The sequence below is a fragment of the Ranitomeya imitator genome, chromosome 2 (assembly GCF_032444005.1).
Source record: "Ranitomeya imitator isolate aRanImi1 chromosome 2, aRanImi1.pri, whole genome shotgun sequence".
NCBI lineage: Eukaryota > Metazoa > Chordata > Amphibia > Anura > Dendrobatidae > Ranitomeya > Ranitomeya imitator.
The window spans coordinates 451,662,083-451,685,555 of record NC_091283.1 but is presented as its reverse complement, the minus strand read 5'-3'; the positions used below and the strand labels follow the sequence as shown (position 1 = coordinate 451,685,555).

At 41.9% G+C, this 23,473-nt stretch overlaps 1 protein-coding gene across 2 annotated transcripts in view; it reads right to left on the bottom strand.

The window, feature by feature from the left end:
* OPRL1 (opioid related nociceptin receptor 1) overlaps positions 1-23,473 on the bottom strand; it is a 159,914-nt gene that overhangs the window by 16,579 nt on the left and 119,862 nt on the right. Inside the window, exon 3 of one of the 2 annotated variants that reach the window (XM_069751103.1) lies at positions 3,609-3,976. In XM_069751103.1, the coding sequence (XP_069607204.1) occupies positions 3,609-3,976 (368 nt within the window). The remainder of the gene's footprint in view (positions 1-3,608; positions 3,977-23,473) is intronic. The other variant, XM_069751104.1, reaches the window with a different exon arrangement.

Here is a 23,473-nt window from a genome sequence, read left to right as displayed (position 1 = left end):
TTTATTCATACAATAAATCAGGGAGCGCAGCAATAGCTTAAGAATAACATTGGTTAACATACAGGGGTTGGCCAAAATAATGGAAACACCTGGAAACATCAACAAAAGTTAGTTTAATAAGGTGTAGGTCCACCTTTTGCGGCTATCACAGCCTCAATTCTTCGAGGTATGGATTCATACAAGGTGTGAATTGTTTCCAAAGGAATTTTAGCCCATTCTGCAGTTAAAACACCCTCCAGTTCTTTGAGCGACGATGGCGGTGGAAATCGACGTCTAACTTGAATCTCTAAATTCGACCATAAATGCTCAATAATGTTGAGGCCTGGGGATTGTGGAGGTCAGATGAGATGCTCAACTTGATTAGGATGTTCCTCGTGCCATGCTTTAACAGTTCTAGCTGTATGAATTGGTGCATTATCATCCTGAAAGATGGCGTTCCCCTCCGGGAACGGTGCTTGAACCATTGGATGCACTTGGTCGCCCAAAATGCCTAAATAATCTCGGCTGTTATTTCTTCCATGAAGAGATATCATTGGCCCGGCGGATCTCCAAGAAATAGCACCCCAGATCATTACAGAACCTCCACCATGTTTTACGGTTGGGAGAAGGCAGTCTGGATGGAATGCTTCTTTCGGCTGTCTCCAAACGTACAATCGGCCGGAGGTCGGAAATAGGGTAAACGATGATTCGTCTGAGAATATCACATGTTTCCACTGCTCGAGGGACCAATTCCGGAGGTTTCTACACCACTCTAAACGCTTGGAAACATTTGTCATTGAGAGCAGCAGTTTTGTATTTGCAGCTCTTCTGTGGAATCCAGCTTTGTGCAGCTCCCGACGAACAGTTTTCATGGAAACTGGGTTCTGTAGGTGTTCATTGAGCTTACCAGTGATTTTCGGAGCCGTGGTCTTGCGATCCTCTCTCACAATTCGCTTTAGAGTCCGAAGATCTCTCTGTCAACTTCGACTTTCAGCCTGACCTGTGCTTTGCTGCGGACGTTTTTCTTTCTCTTTCCAACGGAGTCATTACTTTGGAGACAGTACCTCTTGACACGCCAAGCATTCGGGCACTTTCTGTTACACTAGCTCCTGCCATACGAGCACCAACAATTTGGCCTCTTTGAAAATCAAAGAGGTCTGCCATTGGTATCAGGTTCTCATCAATGTTCTTACAAATATGCAAAACAAACAGATAATTTACATACACATATCACATAACACAAATAATCAACTACAAAACATTACCATATGTCACGGTTTGCATGTTTATCACATTTATCACATTGATTATTATGCCAAAACGTTAGGTGTTTCCATTATTTTGTCCAACCCCTGTATATATTTTTCTAAATATCCAAATAGTGTAAGGCAGTGGCCAACCAATGCAAAATATGGACCCAATATGGAAAAATGGTCAACTGAATCTAAAAAAACACAGAGAACTCATAACAATCACAAAAGTCCAGCAAATTATGAATATAAAAATTATACTTTATTAACCAATAATACAAAAATGCAGGGGATATTACAGTAACTGTGAAACACACATGAAAAACACTTGGGGGCTAGCAAGACCCAGAGGACCAGACTCCAGGTATTATAAATGTAGTATTGAAAGCTGGCATCACAAAGGAAAGGGGGTATTAAATAAACACCCTTGTATAATAACACCATACAACAATATTGTAGGGGTACATATACAACAGTCTAACGTCATAGCATCATACATTTAAAACTGTTGTGTAGTATATATGTCCCCATAAGCAGCAACATCACTGCTCATCAGTATATCAATGACTGATTTAATCAGATAACAGGTTGCATGGCCACAACACAACACAACACAACACAACACTACACAACACAACACAACACATCTAGCATAGAGTGCTAAGGTATAAAGCAGAAGTGATGCACAATCGATTATATACATAGTTCCCAAAATTATCAGATGTTAAAGTTTATGGCCCAGAGGGTCCAGCTGCCTGCCCCGACGCACGTTTCGGATGGCACCTTCGTCAGTTTTAAATGAATGATGCTATGATGCTAGACTGTTGTATATGTACCCCTACAATATTGTTGTATGGTGTTATTATGCAAGGGTGTTTATTTTATACTTCCTTTCCTTTGTGATGCCAACTTTCAATATTATAATAACTGGATTCTGGTCCTCTGGGTCTTGCTAGCCCCAAGTGTGTTTCATGTGTGTTTCACAGTTACTGTAATATCCTCTGCATTTTTTGTATTATTGGTTAATAAAGTATAATTTTTATAATAATAATAATAATCTTTATTTTTATATAGCGCTAACATATTCCGCAGCGCTTTACAGTTTGCACACATTATCATCACTGTCCCCGATTGGGCTCACAATCTAGAATTCCTATCAATATGTCTTTGGCATGTGGGAGGAAACCGGAGTGCCCGGAGGAAACCCACGCAAACACGGAGAGAACATACAAACTCTTTGCAGATGTTGTCCTGGGTGGGATTAGAACCCAGGACCCCAGCGCTGCAAGGCTGCAGTGCTAACCACTGCGCCACCGTGCTGCCCAAATTATATTCATAATTTGCTGGACTTTGGTGATCGTTATAAGTTCTCTGTGTTTTTTAGATTCAGTTGACGATTTGTCCATATTGGACCCATATTTTGCATTGGTTGGCCACTGCCTTACACTATCTATTTGGATATTTAGAAAAATATATATGTCAACCATTGTTATTCTCAAGCTATTGCTATGCTCCCTGATTTATTGTATGAATAAAATTGCAAGCAATTTGGAAAAATAATCCACAAAGAGTGTGCGGTGAATTTTCATAATCTATGCTTAGGACCTTTGGTCCATTACACCAGCACCTCGTGATTTTTGGGCTGAGTGCATGCTAAAAATTAATTTCTATATTTGCAGATAAAGGCCGGACAACCATTTTACGCCAGTCCTCTACTTAGCATGTGTATTGGTCATAATAGTAACATAGTAACATAGTTAGTAAGGCCGAAAAAAGACATTTGTCCATCCAGTTCAGCCTATATTCCATCATAATAAATACCCAGATCTACGTCCTTCTACAGAACCTAATAATTGTATGATACAATATTGTTCTGCTCCAGGAAGACATCCAGGCCTCTCTTGAACCCCTCGACTGAGTTCGCCATCACCACCTCCTCAGGCAAGCAATTCCAGATTCTCACTGCCCTAACAGTAAAGAATCCTCTTCTATGTTGGTGGAAAAACCTTCTCTCCTCCAGACGCAAAGAATGCCCCCTTGTGCCCGTCACCTTCCTTGGTATAAACAGATCCTCAGCGAGATATTTGTATTGTCCCCTTATATACTTATACATGGTTATTAAATCGCCCCTAAGGGTTTTCCTTAGCCAGCCCCCTTAACACACAGCGCCAATAATGTACCAAAACAAGAATGAAAAAAACCTTAAAGTATAGCTGCCAGGATACAGGATCGATAACATATGAGTAACTCATTTCTATTTCGTTTTCAACACATTTTTGTTTCATTTTTTAACATATCTTAAGATCATTTTCTGACCAATTCCTTTAACTCCAACAGCAGTATCTGGAATAATAATAACATCTTATCTTTCCAAATTACCTCCATACTGACCTTCATTATCCATTTCTGCTGATCCCATGACCATTACAGGGACCCCAATGAAGGAGGCCAGAATCCAGATACAGACATTGACAACTTTTGCTTTGTGCGGTGTGCGGATGTCAAGGGCTTTGACAGGATGACAAATGGCAATGTACCGGTCCACGCTCATCATGGTCAGTGTAAAGGTGCTGGTGAACATGTTGTAGTAATCGATAGCGATGGCAATCTTACAGAGAGCATTGCCGAAAGGCCAGATTCCCATGATAATGTCCGTCCCTTGGAATGGGAGAGTTATCAACACTAAGGCATCGGCCATGGCCAGGTTAAAGATGTAGATGTTGGTGGCGGTTTTCATCTTCGTATACCTGAAATTAACCAAAAGATGTGTTATTAGGTGCAATGGCTTATACAAAAAATGTAGTATCGCAGAAACCAGTGACAACCCAGAGTTCTGGCATGTATCCAAATAATGCTTCATTAGTGGAAGATTCAATTTATAGATAGCATAGAAGGACCTTTTATATAAGATTATGTGTTTCATTACTGACGTCTTTATCAAGTCAGAAAACACGACAGATGACCTGCCATTTTTTTTTACTTGATAAAGATGCCGGTACAGTTTTGAAACGCATTGTCGTATATAAAAGAACCTTCTTTGTTATCTCCTTGCAACAATAACTCTTTTTCCATCAGCGCAGCCTATTTTTATAAGTAATAATCCTTTTATGAACATTTTATCTTGGAATCCCTCTCCAGCCACGAGGCAGCAGCAGGTGCAATTTTTAACATGGCCACCGAATTATCCCCTAGGTGAGCGATACATTGTTTTTCATTTTAAATAGGGTCACCCTTTTGAGTGCGCTTTCCCCACAGCTCCTACTATCAATTTATAGGTAGACACCAGAAGATCTGACAATTGTGCTTTCTAGGACATAAAGGGGTTGCCCACTATTGGACAACCACTTATAAAATGGCCATAGGAAGATAAACCAAAAAATATAACACCTTTCGGACCGGCGCTGGTATTCTGTGCTCATTGTTGCATCCCCTGCCGGTCTGCTAGCTTCTTCCGCTCAGGAGAAATCTGAACGCTGCAGCTGATCAGAAGCGGTAGACACATTGCTAAGTATGGAGGAACAGTGCCAGTCTGAGAGGTGAGTATCAATTTCTATTTTTCACCTCCTTATGCCAGTTAATAAGGGGTTGTCCAGTGGAGAAAAAACTGGAAAACCCCTTTAACAAAGCAAACTAAAACTGCCCATACATGACAGATAGCTGTAAGATCATGGGGATATCTAATCCAATCCAACCTCCATACTCAGCCGAGTATCTAGAGAGAAGGAAGTAACGAAGGCGTGGCCAGACCAGACACCTATGATAGCAATTTATCTTCCCTGGAAATAAAGGGATACCATGCCCGATCCTTAATTCCTCCAATATCATTTGTCAGAGGTGAGTAGGCACACCCTCATGTATATCAGATGTATGGACAGCCAAATTAAAAATGGCAGATTTGGCTGACATTATTTAACAATTAAGGTCCGACAGGATAGATGATAAATGTGTAATTGCTGGAGGACCGTCAATTAAGACCATCATTATTCCCGAAAATGGGGGCCAAAAGACCCTTGTGTGAATCAATCGATAGTAAGCATGTGTAGCCAATGCTACATTAACTGTCCTGAGGAGTTACAGACCCTCACTATGGTTGCATTCACACAACGGACTTTAGGCCCAATGTGGGTCTCCACAGTCAGACCTCCAATAATGATACATTTATCACCAATCCTATGATTAGGTGATACATTTTATTTATAGGACAACCCCAATAAAGGGAAGGTGCCGTGATTTTTATTTTTGTATTAATAATTATTGATTATATAATGAATTATTTTTAATACAAAATTAAATGCATTGGTGTTTAATAGTTTTTTTTAATTAATAATTTATGCAGCCATTGAGGGCTGCCATTTTCATTTTCTGGTGAGTAAGTGTCTGAGCACAACACATAAGCGGTTGGTGTCTGACCACATCTCCTACGCTGTGGCTGCCTCCAGCTTTGACCTTGCCGCTCCTCCTGGCCTGCCCAGTCTACAGCTGTTGGAGGAGATGGGTGCCATTTTGTTTAAGCCGCAGCTAAGCTATGAGCTAGAATTTCCGCCCATCACCGATCACAGTGCTCAGCACTCTGATTAAAACATTAATACTTTCAATCTTTTAAATTGTAAAATAAAAATATTGCGGTCATATTCCCTTTAACTCTGTAGAACAATGTATCACTATTTTCTGAGCTGAGCACAGACGAGACTAAATTAAACTATACCAAAAGTAAATGTTGGGGACACGATTCAGAGCCTTCTAGGGATGAGCCAACACATAAAACCTGTTGCCAGAGTTTTCAGTTCCATGCGTCCGGATTAAAAATTTCTGCCTTGGCAGGACTGTCTGCCACACGTACGTAATACATATCCAGGACTGCACAGAGGAGCTTTGCATTTTATAGGATTAGTTCTACGTAGTGTTGGAAAGCTCAGCGGGGAAATTTTATCATCAGATTACGGTTTCTCACTGCATTCAATGGTGGAACGACTTTCTATTATATTAGCTGCTGAATTTTATCAGAGAAATATACTGTATATGACATTTTACAGGTCAGTGTGTCATGTAATACAAGGTGGCTCAGTGGTTGCCACTGTTGCTTTGCAGCACTGAGACCCTGGGCTCAAATCCCACCAAGGACAGCATCAGTTTGCATGAGATTGTGAGTCCCAAAGGGGACAGTGATGATGTCTGTAAAGCGCTGTGGAAACTAATGCCGCTATATAAAAAAATAATATAAATAATACTGTGTCTTACTGCTGCCTTTTGCATAAGTCCAATGCTGCCCCCTTAACCTCAGTTGGGCACATATTATACAGAACAACATCTGTCTGATGTGAAACGATTCATATAAAATAATTCACCAGTTAGATATATAGCACTTGAAATAAGTGTTGAATAAGTCAACAATTCTCTAAGTACATTTACAGTATATCAGTGAGTACACCTCTCAAATTTTTGTAAGTATTTTATTATATGTTTTCATGGGACTGAAGCGATGGCCGGGGGACCTCCACTGTGCAGGAAGACTACTGTACACAAGATGAGGTGCAAACAGCAAAGGGTAGATTTATTGGAAGGCAAGGAATGAAGTGGATGAGGAAGATACAAAAAGGGTATGCAATGGCAAAAGATAATGTACAAGAGTTATATTCTTTAGCTTGTCTGTAAAATAGCACGGTGCTCCAACTGTCACAGACTCAATATATGTCACACAAGTAAATGCAAACAATAAACAAAGAAGGATTTCCAGGTTTCCCTGGCCTTTACTAAGCAGGCCTCATGGCTGCTGTGTTCTGACTACTGAAGCCTTCACTAGGCCCTGACATGTGCACAAAACAAGAACAAACTCACGGTGATGTTGGGGACTCAGATCCATTCCCAGGGGGCCCCTGTTGTTAATTCTGTTATCGAACTCCCTCCTGTGGTCTTGAATGGTACTTCGGCGAGTTCTGTCCATGGACTCCCTCTGGTGGCTGTGAGTGGAGTTGCTGGTTCTGAGGTTCCTTCCACAGGTGACCTAGGTTATTCTTAGGCTGGCTTCTCTATTTAACTCCACTCAGATCGTTACTCCATGCCAGCGGTCAATGTTCCTGTACTGGTTCAGTTCGCTCTTGGATCTTTCTGGTGACCTGTCTCTTCCTGCAAGAAGCTATGTCCCCAATTGTTATTTTCTGTTCATTGTTTCCTTGTCCAGCTTGCTTTCATGATTTTGCTTTGCTAGCTGGAAGCTCTGGGATGCAGAGTGGCACCTCCGCACCGTGAGTCATGCGGGGGCTTTTTGCACACTCTGCGTGGTCTTTTGTAGTTTTTTGTGCTGACCGCAAAGATACCTTTCCTATCCTCTGTCTATTTAGTTAGTCTGGCCTCCCTTTGCTAAAACCTGTTTCATTTCTGTGTTTGTGACTTTCATCTTAACTCACAGTTAATATTTGTGGGGGGCTACCTTTTCCTTTGGGGAAATTTCTCTGAGGCAAAGTAGGCTTTATTTTCTATCTCTAGGGCTAGCTAGTTCTTAGGCTGTGATGAGGCGTCTAGGCCATGTCAGGTACGCTCCACGGCTATTTCTAGTGTGTGTGATAGGATTAGGGATTGCGGTCAGCAGAGTTCCCACTTCCCAGAGCTTGTCCTGTATTGGTTTAACCATCAGGTCATTTCGGGTGCTCCTAACCACCAGGTCATAACAGGCCCCCTACAGTCTAGTACGGTGGTGCGCACGGCTTTCAGCCAGCTCCGTGAAACGTGGTCTTCTCCTTGCTTCGGGATCCTGGAGGTGCTCCTGGAAACTGTAAATTCCTTTCTCGGTATCTTCGTGGCTCCTCGAACTAACACAGGACAGCCACCCTCATGGCACCCGGAAAAGTCTGTGAAATCTCACAAGTCCCTTCGTTACAGGCTGGGGGTCCCCTCTTGCAGCTATATCTGCAACACAGTTCTCCTCTCTTGCAGCTATAAGCACAAAGTTCTCTCTGCAGAAGCCTCAGCTCACACACGCTGTTCAGGCTCCACCCCTGCCATCTCCACAGTCCATTTCATTCACACAGTATATCCCAGGGGAGAAGCAAAACATTCCATCCTGCCAGACAAGGGGGTGCAGTCTCTTAAAGTAACAGTGTGTCCCTCACTGTCCATAACAGCACCACCCTCCTACAGGACAACACTGAACATGACACTTTAATACAATGTAGTCAGTTTACAGCTTGTACAACAGTGTAAATTTGGTGTGCTCTTTAAATAACTCAACACAGCCATTAATGTCCACTGGCAGCAAAAGTGAGTACACCCCTAAGTGAAAATGGCCAAATTGTGCCCAATTAGCTATTTTCCCTTGCCGGTGTCATGTGACTTATTAATGTTACGGTCTCAGGTGTGAATGGGGGGCAGGTGTATTAAATTTGGTGTTATCACAATCACACTCTCTCATATTGGTCACTAGAAGTTTAATATGGCCACACCTCGTGGCAAAGAACTCTAAGGATCTGGAAAAAAAATTGTTGCTGTACATAAAGATAACCTAAGCTATAAGATGATTGCAATCACTCTGAAAATGAGCTGCAGTATAGTGGCCAAGACCATACAGCAGTTTAACAAGACAAGTTTTCACTCAGAACAGGGTTCGCCATTGTCGACCAAAAAAGTATAGTGCACGTTCTCAGTGTCATATCCAGAGCCTGTCATTTCAAAATAGATGTATGAGTGCTGCTAGCATTGCTGCAGATGTTAAGGGAATGGAGGTCAGCCTGTCAGTACTCAGACCATAAGCCACACAAACTGCATCAAATTGGTCTGCATTGCTGTCGCATCTTCTAATGATGATGCACAAAAACGCCCACAGTTTGCTAAAGACAAGCAGACTAAGGATATGGATTACTTGAACCAAGTTCTACGGTCTGATGAGACCAAGAAAAACTTATTTGCTTCAGATAGTGTCAAGCGTTTGTGGCAGCAACCATGTGAGGAGAACAAAGACAACTGTGTCTTACCTACAGTCAAGCATGGTGGTGGGAGTGTCATGGATTGCTGCTGCATGAGTGCTGCCGGTTGTGAGGAACTATAGTTTATTGAGGGAACCATGAATGCCAACATGTACTGTGATATACTGAAGCAGAGCATGATCCCCTCCCTTAGGAAACTAAGCTGCAGGGCAGTATTCCAACATGATAACAACCACAAACACCTCCAAGACAACCACTCCTTGCTAAAGAATCTGAGGATAAAGGTGCTGGATTGGCGATGCAAGTCTCCAGACCTAAACCCTATTGAACATCTGTGGGGCATCCTCAATCGGAAGGTCTTTAACATCCACCAGCTCCGTGATGTCATCATGGAGAAGTGGAAGAGGATTCCAGTGGCAACCTGTGAAGCTCTAGTGAACTCCATGCCCAAGAGAGTTAAGGTAGTGCTTGAAAATAATGGTGGCCACACAAAATATTGACACTTTGAGCACAATTTGACCATTTTCACTTAGGGGTGAGCTCACTTTTGTTGGCAGCTGTTTGTTGAGATATATAGAGGGCACACCAAAATTACACTGCTATACAAGCTGTACACTGACTACTTTACATTGTATCAAACTATTATATCTTCAGTGTTGTCCCATGAAAAGATATTGTAAAATATTTAAAAAAATGTGAGGGGTCTACTCACTTTTGTGATATACTGTTATTCTCACTATTTGTGGGGAACAGGCTAAAAAATCAAACCATAGATGTCCATATATTAAGTTATGTGTAGTAATGAAAAATGAAGCAGGGAAAAAGTATTGAACCCATCAAAACTTATGACACCATCTGAAATCTAAGTATCAGTAATTAGAAAGCAATCCTGCCACTTAATATGAGGTAGTCCAATTGATGGTCTATAAATGGTGTTTCATTACTAAGGACCCACACAAGAAACATTTCATGATGGATAAAACCAGTGAGCTGTGTCAAGACCTTTGCAAACTTATTGTTGCAAAACATTCTGGTGGCATTAGTTACACAAGAATTTCTAAACTGCTGAAGGTTCCAGTGAGCACTTTTGGGGCCATAATCCGGAAATGGGAAGAACATAATTTCACCACAAACCAGCCATGATCAGGCCCTCCCCACAAGATTTCATACAGAGAAATGAAAATAATTCCCAGAAGAGTTGTCCAAGAGCCAAGGACCACCTGTGGATAGCTACAGAAAGACCTGTAATCAGCAGGTACAAGGTTTTCAAAGAAATCAATAAGTAACAAAATGCATGTACAAGCGCGCTTAAAATTTCCTCAACAACATTAAGACAAACCTGTGAAATACTGGGAGAATAAGGTCTGGTCAAATTAGATTAAAATGAACTCTTTGGATGCCATAATACACACCATGTTTGAAGGCCAAAATGCACTGCATATCATCCCCAAAACACCAAACCGACAGTGAAGTTTGGAGGTGGGCAGTGGCAAACTTCAAATAATTGAAGGAAGGATGAATGGACAAATGTACCAGGAAATTTTTGAGAAAAATCTGCTGTCATCTACCAGGATGATGACTATGAAACAAGAGTGGTCACTTCAGCAAGATAACGATCAAAAACACACAGCCAACGAAACTCTCGATTGGTTTCAGAAAAAGAAAATAAAGTTGCTGGAACAGCCCGGCCAATCACCTGACCTGAATTCAATAGAAAATGTATGGAAGGAACTAAAGCTCAGAGTCCATAGAAGGAGCACACAGAACCTTCAGGATTGGATGAGTGTTTGTGTGGAACAATGGGCAAAAATCACGGGATTTGGATGTTTAACCCCCTGCAGTTCGCCCCCAGCAGCTCGCCCCCAGCAGTTCGCCCCTGGGTACATTTCACCCCCACATTTCGCCCTCAGCATTTCGCCCCTGGGTACATTTCGCCCCCGAACATTTCGTCCCTAGCATTTGGCCCCCAGGACATTTCGCCCCCGCACATTTCACTCCCGCACATTTTGCCCCCAGCAGTTCGCCCCCAGCAGTTCGCTCTTGGGTACATTTCGCCCCCGCACATTTCGTCAAACATCAGGGGGTGAACTTCTGGGGGTGAACTGCCGGGGGCGAAACATCCGGGGGCAAACTGCCAGGGCGAAGTGGGCGAACTGCTGGGGACGAAATGTGCGGGTGTGAAATGTGCGGGGGCGAAACATCCTGGGGGCCAAAAGCTGGGGATGAAATGTTCGGGGGCGAAATGAACAAACATCCGGGGGCGAACTGCTGGGGGTGAACTGCTGGGTGCGAAACATCCTGGGGGCCAAATGCTGGGGACGAAATGTGCGGGGGTGAAATGTACCCGGGGTGAACTGCTGGGGGCGAACTTCTGGGGGCGAAATGTGCGGGGGTGAAATATGCGGGTGCGAAACATCCTGGGACCAAATGCTGGGGATGAAAGGAGTGGGGGCAAATGTACCCAGGGGCAAACTGCTGGGGGCGAACTGCTGGGGGCAAACTGCTGGGGGCGAACTGCAGTGGCAAAACATCCTATAACCCAAAATCACACTTGAACAATGCATGTAACTATGGTAGTTTCTCCATAAAAGAGGATTTTGTACGAAGTATTAATTACATTGCGGTAAGCATGTTCAATACTTTTTTCCTGTGTCATTTCTTATTATTACACATCCAGTTGTTGCTGATAGTGTTGGCATCCTAGAAATTGTTCCAGAAAATCAAGTATTCTCCCACAAAATTATTGCAATTACACATTTTTTGTTATACACATGTTAATTTCCTTTCTGTGTATTGGAACAATACAAAAATAGAGAAAAGAAGGCAAATTTTACATAATTTCACACAAACCCCCAAAATGCGCCGTACAAAATTGTTGGCACCCTCAACTTACTATTTGCACACAATTTGGAATAAATAAGTGCAATCAATCACTTCCTACAGTCATTAGCAAGCTTATTACACCTTACCAGGGGAACTTTGGAACACTCTTATTTTGCAAATTGCTCCAGGTCTCTCATATTTGAAGGGTGTCTTCTACCAAAAGCAATTTTACGATCTCTCCACCGCTGTTCAATGGAATTTAGATTCAGATTTATTGCTGGCCACTTCAGAACTCTTGGAAGCTTTGTTGACATCCATTTCTGGATGATTCGTGAAGTATGTTTGTGGTCATTATCCTGCTGGAAGACCCATGACTTAGGATGCAAACCCATCTTTCTGACAATGGTCACTGCATTGCTGACCAAAATCCTTTGGTAATCTTCAGATTTCATGATGCTTTACCAACAGTCAAGCCACCCAAGAGGCAGCAAAACAACTCCATAACATCTTTGAACCTCCACCCTATTTGACTGTAGGTACTGTGTTCTCATTCCATTTTCGATAAACAGTAGAATTATGTGTTTTACGAAAAAGCATCTGTCCACAATAAATTTTCCCGGAAGGATTTTAGCTTACTTATGTATATTTTGCAACTTCAGTCTAGCTTTTTTATGTCTCTGTGTCAGCAGCAGAGGGCCTCCTGCATCTCCTGCCATAGCATTTCATTTCATTCAAATGTAGACGGATAGTTTGTACTGACATTGATGCACCCTGAGCCTGCAGGAGAGCTTGAATTTCTTTGGAACTTGATTGTGGCCGGGTTATCCACCATCTGGATTATGCTGCGTTGCAACCTTTCAATTTTTCTCTGCCATCCACATGCAGGGAGATTAGCTACAGTGCCATGGATTGTAAACTTCTTGATCATGTTGTGCACCGTGGATAAAAGAACATCAAGATCTCTGGAGATGGGGCTGTAACCGTGAGGTTGTTGACATTTTTCACCAATTTTGCTTCTCAAATCCTTAAACAGTTCTCCTCTTTCTGTTCTTCATGCTTAGTGTGGCACACACATATACACACAATGCAAAGATTTAGTCTATTTCTCCCCTTGTCTGATTTCAGGTGTGATTTTCATATGACCCACCTCTGTTACCTGCTACAGATGAGTTTGAACTGGCATCTCATGCTTGAAACAAAGTTGTTTATCCACAATTTTGGAAAGGTGCCCGCAATTTTGTCAGGCCCATTTTTGGGGTTTTGTGTGAAACTATGTCCAATATTCCCACTTTTTCTCCGTTTTTTTTTTTTTGTGTTGGTCCAATACACATAAACAAAATAAACATATGTATAACAAAGCATGTGTAACTGCACTAATTTTCTGGGAGAAATACTTAATTTTCCAGAAAAATTTCAAGGGTGCTAACACTTTCGGCCATGACTGTAACTTGATTTCTTTGCCTGTGTCGATTGGATGGGTTGTTACCGACATCTGGTGAGAATTTCATGTCAGTAGCATCTTTAGAAATATATTTACTTGGAAAATTAGTGACATGTTCAATACTCAATTTACCTGTTGTAAATTTGGAAATATTCAGAATAGAAGAAGCAGTGATCCACAGGGGACCGGTCATAAAGGGAAGTATTACCAAGAAAATCCCACCTAACACCATTGCCATCAAAATATGTTAGAAGATATCTGCAGTGGGGCTCTGCGTCCTGTCATATCCAGATCACTAGAACATTGGTTGACCAGGTTGACCTCTGATTATAATGCCTTGGTCCATCTGAGAGATTATTGATTGTATGCGTTCATTCGCTACAATAGGACTGAATCCACATTACAGCCCCAGTGCATTAAGTGGAGTCCACTGTCCGCACTAGTATGTATCTCATAGGTGTCTGTATTTATAGTGCCACATCTCAGTAGCATAATGCATTGTAGATTAATTATAGGGAATACTCTCGTAAACTCCCATTAATAACCTCCAAAAGTGGGAGTTGATGTTAAATTATATCCTGTTTAGAGAGCAGGCAGATTTTTCACTAATTCATCTTGATGAGGTATCTTGCAGTTGTAGTGACAAAACTGTAACGGTGAACTGTTAGTGGAAGACTAGCAGCACTTAAAAGGCCATCCATGGACTAGCTTTATCCAAGGACAACCCTGGCCTTCACATTTTAACCTCTATACAAGTATCTGGATTTACACAGTGACCCCTTGGTTGAGTCCACTTAATGGCTGCTGGTTGGTGGAGTGGTGTGGCAAGGGATAGTCAGAAAGTCAGGTCAGTAGCGGGACAGTCAAAATACAAGCCAAAGTCAGACACAATAAACAAACTAGCTGCTTAGCAGCAGAGTAAAAGAAGTGAACCAGGGTAAATAGAACTTATAATTGGCACTGGAGGTAGGGAGCTAGGGGTTTAAGTGGGCTAATGCCCCATCCAAAACTCAGAGCAGGGAGCTAATGAGACAATTAACCCACAAGTGCTGCACTGTCTTCCTGCATGGTCCACAACAAAGGTGCGGCACTACCCAGTGACAGTGCCAGATGGAGCAAGTACAAGCATGGATGTCACACAAACGCAGATTATTAATTTTATATATCAGCCCTGGCTATACTATAGGTGAAAAAGTGAAATTAACCTCTTGCCTAACATGATCCAAGCAGGAAATAATGAATTTTAAGGCATGTGAGCATCAACCAAAGATAACAGAACAATTTGCTGCAATAGGATAATCCCATGACACATATTTCACTGACTCGAATACAAGATACTTTATTTCCCACCTGCATTGCAAATCCCATTTGAATTGATGTAACGATATACAGCAGATTTTTCACATTATAACCTCGGTTTCTTCATTCTTGACCCCAAAATGTAAAGCAAATAGAATACTTTCAGCCGGGTAAAGGTTTGGTCCTTACATGAAGACATGCTACAAGTAGAAGTAGGCAGCAGTGCGACAAGATCACAGGGTATAAGACCACTATGTGACTTATTGAGTTGATGTTCCAACATAATATGGTAATGGTTTTAGCTGGAAGTCTCTCGGTGCACACATTTGGGCCGTTCTTGATTTCCCTCGAGCTATTTCCACCCTTGGGCTGTGAATTATTGAAATTACATGGAAATGAGGGTTGGTGCAGAGCAGATGTAGCCGTCATTTAAAACACACGCTGAGCCTTCCTGCTGATCTTTGTAGTAGAGGATATAACACAGAGGCTGAATATGTACAATGGAAATACAGAATACCTGTCACGGAGTGATGAAATAGACCCCAGCACGCATAAAAGAAAAGAATATATTAAGAAGTAGATTAAAGGACCACTAGACCTAAATCATAAATGGTATTAAAAAGAGGATATTACAGTGAAGCTTGATGTTAGGATATCTGCTGTCGATCTCATATAAGTGCATGAGTGATTAAAAGAATGTCCTCTTCTCTTTTATGGTAAAGAAATGGAAATTAATGAATTCACTAACTATCTATTGTATCATTACTATGTGGGTAAGTACGCTGACAAAACTAACCATCTCACAAGTTGAGGGTTCATTGCTGACTTGGCTCTGGTACACAGTGTCTACAAGATATAGTGTTGGGAGTCTTAGGGCACATCTATTATTTTGATTTCAAAACTAGCTCCAAGAGTAGGGTGCTCTTGAAACACCGTTTCTTTTCTGTCTCTATGTACCAGTACTCACATGAAGAGATATCATCAGACAGCTTGACAGAGGCATGTATGAAGATTTCCAGAAGAAGATTTATTTTCAAGTTGATTCTTGTAGTTATGCACAAATACAGTTTGGAAAAAAGTCTACACTGAACAGGCATACAAGGCAAGAGCTTCTTAAGATGGCTGACATATTCAGAATGTGGAAGAAGAAAGGAGGGGTTACTGATATCAGAGCTAGTGAAGCAGACAGGGAAACCTTATTGCATAGCAACGCAACAACAATAATACAATACAATACTGTATAATTCCCAAGTCAGGGGATATGACATCAATTGACCATGGAATTTTGGGATTTTGAGCTTGGCACAATAGTAGTAATATAGATCAGAATGATTACAACTACTACTTTTCCCACCTCCTGGAAAAGACCACATTATAATCTGGTGGAGCACAGGGGAGGGCCCTGTCAATTACTGCTAATATAGAAAAGCATTGAATATGTGGACCCAGGTTGTAGCAGAATTATCTCTCCCATATTTTCCTCAACCTGTTTTGAAGGAAATCATCTTTGATTTCATAAAAAGAGAGAAGACACAAGCGTTCAACGCGTCAAAGACACAAAACTGGCTAATAATGGCTCAGTTACAGCTCTGGCAAAAATGAAGAGACCACCACATCAAAATCCTGTCATGGGCAGCCCAATCTCCAGACCTGAACCCCATTGAAAACCTCTGGAATGTAATCAAGAGAATGATGGATAGTCACAAGCCATCAAACAAAGAAGAACTGCTTACATTTTTGCACCAAAAGCAGTGTGAAATACTGGTGGAAAACATGCCAAGACGCATGAAAGCTGTGATTAAAAATCATGGTTATTCCACAAAAAATTGATTTCTGAAGTCTTCCTGAGTTAAAACATTAGTATTGTTGTTTCTAAATGATTATGAACTTTGCATTATTTGAGATCCGAAAGAACAGGTTTTTTTTTTAATTTTGACCATTTTTCTTTGTCACAAAAAAAATACAAAATTAATTGCTTGGAAATTCGGAGACATGTTATCAGAAGTTTAAAGAAAAAAAGAACAATTTATATTTTACTCAAAAATATACATATAAAGAGAAAAATAAGACATGCTGAACATTTTGCAGTCTCTTAATTTTTGCCAGAGCTGTATTCTTTAAAGCTGATAAATGACCAGATACTGTAAATCTGATTATCTTGATTCTCTTCACTTCAATATCAAGTCGATTAAGTGCAATAAGTACAGTGGCCATATGTTTTCTTCTGTATTCAAAACTGTTAAGAGCATTATCATGCAATTTCATTTTAAAAGATTTTACAGAAGTTTTGCTGTACTACACAATGTAACTAGAAAAAAGCTCAATAATGGTAGACTGAATAGCACCTTGGCCCTGATGCATAATCTGTACCTGATACCACCAATTCTCACATTCCTTCTAAACCAATATATTCCTATCCTCTTATGTGACAAAGGTGCTCCATCGTTTTCCAGCACCAGAACTGGACACAGTATTCCAGATGAGGTCTGACCAAGGAGAAGTAGCGGGGGATAATTACTTCAAGTGATCTAGACTCTATGTTTCTCTTAATACATCCTAGAACTGTGTTTGCATTTTTTGCTGCTTCATCACATTGTTGACTCATTTGCTGCTGTGATCTATTAGTAAACCCAAGTCTTTTTCACACATGCTGGTCCTCTCATTCCATAGATGTAATTTTGTTTTTTCTTGCCCAGATGTAGAATCTTGCATTTCCCCCATTACATACCATTCTGTTAGTTGTTGCCCATTGTTCAAGCTTAGCCAGATCCTTCTGAATCCTTTCTCTGTCTTCTCTAGTGTTAGTTATCCCTCCTAGTTCCTAGCTTTACAACATCTGGAAATTTGATCAGTTTACCTTCAGTTTCCATATCTAAATCATTTATAAAAACAACACTGGTACCAGGACAGAGCTTTGTGGTACCCCAATTAAAACACACTTGGATGTACAACCATTTATTACCACTCTTTGAGTACGATGACTGAGCCAGTTATGAATCCACCTAACCATAGCCTTGTCAATCCAATACTTGGCCATTTTTTCAGTAAGGATAGTATGAGATACTTTATCAAATGCTTTGCTATCTACCACATTTCTCTGATCCACCCAGTCAGTGATTCCTTCAAAGAAGGAAATTATATTAGTCTGGCATGACTTGTCTGCTACAAAATGCCATGGCTCTGGTTAATTACTATATTCTTATCCAAGTACTTACATACATGCTGTTTAATAATTTGTTCAAAGATCTTTCCTCGTATAGAGGCAAGGCTCACTGGCCTGTAATTTGCTGGCTCCATCTTTCCTTTTTTGAAGACACGGACAACATTTGCCCTTCTCCAATCTTCTTGGACTTCTCCTGTTCTCCGCGATTTTTCAAAGATTCTTGCTAATGGTTCTGCAATTTCCTCTGCTAACTCTTTAAGTACATTAGGATGTAATTCATCTGGATCTGGCAATTTAAATTAATTTAAATTATCTATGTGTTCTCTCACCATCTCACAGTTTATCTCTTATTCCTTCGACACTGAGAAGGCAAGTTGATGTTACAATTGCTTCCTTAGTGAACACATGCAAAATAGGAATTTAAACCCCTCATGACATGCGCCGTACTAGTACTGCTCTGCGGGAACTGAGTTCCCGCAAACCGCAGTACTAGTACGGCGGCACGATCGCACGGCCTCATGCTGAGCGCCGCGGCGATCGCGTGAGGGTGTCAGCTGTATATGACAACTGACACCCCGCAGCAATAGTGACAGCAACATAGAGGGGCATCGCACAGGGACGGGGGCTCCCTGCGCTCTCCCACCGGAACAACACGATGTGATGCTAGGGTTAGGGTTGGGGCTAAAGTTAGGTTTGGGACTAAAGTTAGGGTTAGGGTTGGGGCTAAAGTTAGGGTTTGGATTACATTTACAGTTGGGATTAGGATTGGGATTAGGGTTAGGGGTGTGGTTAGGGTTATGGTTGGGATTAGGGTTAGGGGTGTGTTTGGGTTAGGGTTTCAGTTAGAATTGGGGGTTTCCGCTGTTTAGGCACATCAGGGGCTCTCCAAACGCGGCATGGCGTCCGATCTCAATTCCAGCCAATTCTGCGTTGAAAAACTAAAACAGTGCTCCTTCCCTTCCGAGCTCTCCCTTGCACCCAAACAGGGGTTTATCCCGACATATGGAGTATCAGCGTACTCAGAATAAATTGGACAACAAATTTTAGGGTCCAATTTCTCTTGTTACCCTTGGGAAAATACAAAACCGGGGGCTAAAAAATAATTTTTGTGGAAAAAGAAGGATTTTTTATTTTCACGACTCTGCGTTATAAACTGTAGTGAAACACTTGGGGGTTCAAAGTTCTCACAACACATCTAGATAAATTCCTTGGCGGGTCTAGTTTCCAATATGGGGTCACTTGTGGGGGGTTTCTAATGTTTACGTACATCAGGGGCTCTGCAAATGCAACGTGACGCCTGCGGACCAATCCATCTAAGTCTGCATTTCAAATGGCGCTCCTTAACTTCCGAGCTCTGCCGTGTGCTCAAATAGTGATTTTCCCCCACATATGGGGTCTCAGCATACTCAGGACAAATTGGAGAACAACTTTTGGAGTCCAATTTGTCCTGTTACCCTTGGGAAAATTAAAATTTGGGAGATAAAATATCATTTTCGTGGAAAAAAATATATAATTTATTTTCACGGCTCTGCGTTATAAACTGTAGTGAAACACTTGGGGGTTTAAAGTTCTCACAACACATCTAGATAAGTTCCTTTTGGGGTTTAGTTTCCAATATGGAGTCACTTTGTGGGGGGTTTCTACTGTTTAGGTACATCAGAGGCTCTGCAAATGCAATGTTACGCCTGTAGACCATATCCATCTAAGTCTGCATTCCAAACGGCGCTCCTTCCCTTCAGACCTCTGCCGTGCACCCAAACAGTGGTTCCCCCCACATATGGGGTATCAACATACTCAGGACAAATTGGACAACAACTTTTGCGGTGCAATTTCTCTTGTTACCCTTGGGGAAAAAAATTGTGGGCTAAAAGATCATTTTGTGGAAAGAAAAAATGATTTTTTAATTTTCACGGTTCTACATTCTAAACTTCTGTGAAGTACTTGGGGGTTCAAAGTGCTCACCACACATCTAGATTAGTTCCCTAGGGGTTTTCTTTGCAAAATGGTGTCACTTGTGGGGGGTTTCCACTGTTTACGCACATCAGGGGCTCTCCAAACACGACATGGTGTCCGATCTCAATTCCTGCCAATTATGCATTGAAAAGTCAAACGGCGCTCCTTCCCTTCCAAGCTCTGCCATGCTCCCAAACAGTGGTTTACTCCCACACACGGGGTATCAGCGTACTCAGGACAAATTTCACAACAACTTTTGCGGTCCAACTTGTCCTGTTACCCTTGGGAAAATAAAAAATTTGGGGCAAAAAGATCATTTTTTTGTGAAAAAAATATGATTTTTTTTTACGGCTCTACATTATAAACTTCTGTGAAGCACTTGGAGGTTTAAAGTGCTCACCACACATCTAGATTAGTTCCTTAGGGGGTCTATTTTCCAAAATGGTGCCACTTGTGGGGGGTTTCCACTGTTTAGGCACATCAGGGGCTCTCCAAACGCGACATGGTGTCCGATCTCAATTCCAGCAAATTTTGCATTGAAAAGTCAAATGGTGCTCCTTCCCTTCCGAGCTCTGCCATGTGCCCAAACAATGGTTTACCCCAACATATGGGGTATCGGCGTACTCAGGACAAATTGTACAACGACTTTTGTGGTCCAATTTCTCCTGTTACTCTTGGTAAAATAAAACAAATTGGATCTGAATTAAAAATTTTGTGAAAAAGTTAAATGTTCAATTTTTTTAAAACATTCCAAAAATTCCTGTGAAGCACCTGAAGGGTTAATTAAATTTTTGAATGTTGTTTTGAGACCCTTGAGGGGTGCAGTATTTAGAATGGTGTCACTTTTGGTGTCATATAGACCCCTCAAAGTCACTTTTGGTTTTGCAAATTTTGTTGTAAAAATGAGAAATCGCTGGTCATTTTTTAACCCTTATAACTTCCTAACTTAAAAAAATTATATTTATTAACTAATTTGTGTGCTATGACTCTCTAATTTAAGGGCATAAGAACTAAAAGTTTAAAAATTGCAGAATTTTCAAAATTTTCGCCAAATTTCCATTTTTTTCTCAAATAAACCCAAGTCAAATCGAAGAAATTTTACCACTATCATAAAGTACAATATGTCACGAGAAAACCATCTCAACATCATTTTTGACCACTTCACCCTTTTAATCCTGTAAAAATCATATAACATAGTATAATAATCCTTCTTTACTGCTTTACTGCTTCCTTGCAAGCCTCACTTAATAACTATGCCCCCTCTTTCCATTTAATATACCTTTCTTTTTTCTTTTTAACAAGTGATTAAATTCTGTGTTCATCCATCCTGGACTCTTTAAAAGGGAACCTGTCAGCAGTTTTGGCCAATATAAGATACGGCAACCGCCTTTCAGGGCTTATCTACAGCATTCTATAATGCTGTAGATAAGCCCCCCCCCCCCCCCCCCCCCCCGGTCTGACCTGCAAGATAGGAAAAATAGGTTTTATTATAGTCACCCGGGGGAGGGGGGACCTGCAGGTCTGGGGTCCGGTGGCTTCCATCTTCTTGCGGTGCTGCCCTGCTGTTGCTTCATCGCCCCCCCGTTGAGGGCAAAGTACTGCAGTGCGAAGGCACCAGGAAAGATCAGAGAGGCCCAGCACCTGCACACTGCAGTACTTTACTTTGCCCTCAACAGGGCAGATAAGTACGCCTGTGCAGGAGCGCGATGCTGAGGAGCGATGAAGCAACAGGAGGGCGGCATCGCAAGTAGGTCATAAAATTGATGAGCAGTGGAGTCATGCCAGCGCTGTGCCCCCCTCCTACCCCAGTTCTGCCCATTTTGGCAGAGCTGGGAGAAACTGGTGTGAAAACGACAAAAGTGGGAAAAAAATTTGCACAACTCTGAATTGACCAATTTTGTGTCTTTTCAAAGCAGTTTAGGACAGAGTTCTGGCAAAATTGCTTTGATGAATTGGGGCCATTGTTAGGGCTGTGAAGTCAGTAAGCCAAACCTCTGGCTCAGACTCCTCTATTTCCTTGACTCCCGACTCCGACCCCACAGCACTGCCCTCATTACTGAGCATGTACATAAAGTGCAGCACAGATTAATCTCAACTAGAAGCCCAGATCGTTAGATAAGGAATAGAACAGACATTTATAGAACATTTCATAACTTTCCTAAATTCTTATGAAAAAATGTACAGCTGATCCTACATTCTACTACTGTACTCAATATATTATAAATTTTAGGAGTCACAGTCGGTCCTTTTTATACTGACTCCGGCTCCACCAAAATGGACACTGACTCTGGCTCCACGACTCTGACTCCACAGCCCTGGCCATTGTAGCTATCTTCAGGGTTGGTTTTAGAGAAAGTTGGGCCCTGGGAAAAACTTTAAAGTGGGGCCCCAAATGCTCACATATTCCACATCACACATACATTTAGGCTGTATTTAGAGGTGCAGAGTTCAGGCCATTAAACGAGCGTGATCGATGGCATTGAAGTTGATTGACACTTGTTTCTGAGTTTCTTTACACTGGCTGAGGAAGAATGATGGGGACAGATAGTCCTAGATGCAGTATAATGCACTCCCCATGGTCTTTGATAGAGTATAATGCAGCCCCCACAGGGTATACTCCAGCCACCCATAGAGTATACTACAGCTCCCCTCATAGAGTATACTGCAGCCCGCTCATAGAGTATACTGCAGCCCCTTTCAGAATGTACTGCAGCCCCCTCAGAGTATACTGCAGCTACCCACATACACAGCACACACAGTATAATTCAGCTCCCTTCCACACACAGTATAGTGCATCTTCCCACACGCACAGTATAGTGCAGCCCCCCTCCACAAACAGTATAATTCAGCCCCACTCCGCACACAGTAAAATTCAGCCCCACTCCACACACAGTATAATGCAGCCCCCCTCCACACACAGTATAATGCAGCCCCCCTACAACACACAGTATAATTCAGCCCCACTCCACATACAGTATAATTCAGCCCCACTCCACACACAGTATAATGCAGCCCCACTCCAAACAGTATAATGCAGGCCCCCTCCAACACACAGTATAATTCAGCCCCACTCCACACACAGTATAATGCAGACCCCCTTCACATACAGTATAATGCAGCTCTCACCCAAAACACAGTATAGTGCAGCTCCCCTCCAACACACAGTATAATGCAGTTCCCCCAACACACAGTTTAGTGCAGCTCCCCCAACACACAGTATAGTGCAGCTCCCCATCACACAGTATAGTGCAGCTCCCAGCAGCTCCCCCAACACATAGTACAGTGCAGTTCCCTCAACAAACAGTACAGTGCAGCTCCCCCAACACACAGTATAGTGCAGACGCGCACACACACAGTATAATGCAGCCCCCCGCATTCTCACACACACACACACACACACAATAATGCATATACTGTATACACACACACTTGCGCAATACTCACCCCTCCTCCTTGTTCCCCGCTCTGCTCCAGGCTCTGGTGCTCCCTTCTCATTGACTCCACTGCTGGCAAAGCGTGGCGCATGATGAAGTGACGTTATCGCGTGCCTGCTGAGTCACAAGCAGAGGGGGAGTGATGGGAGAGGGACCTCATTGATGACATGACCTTTGTGTACAATGATGAACAAGGTTATGATACAATTACAATA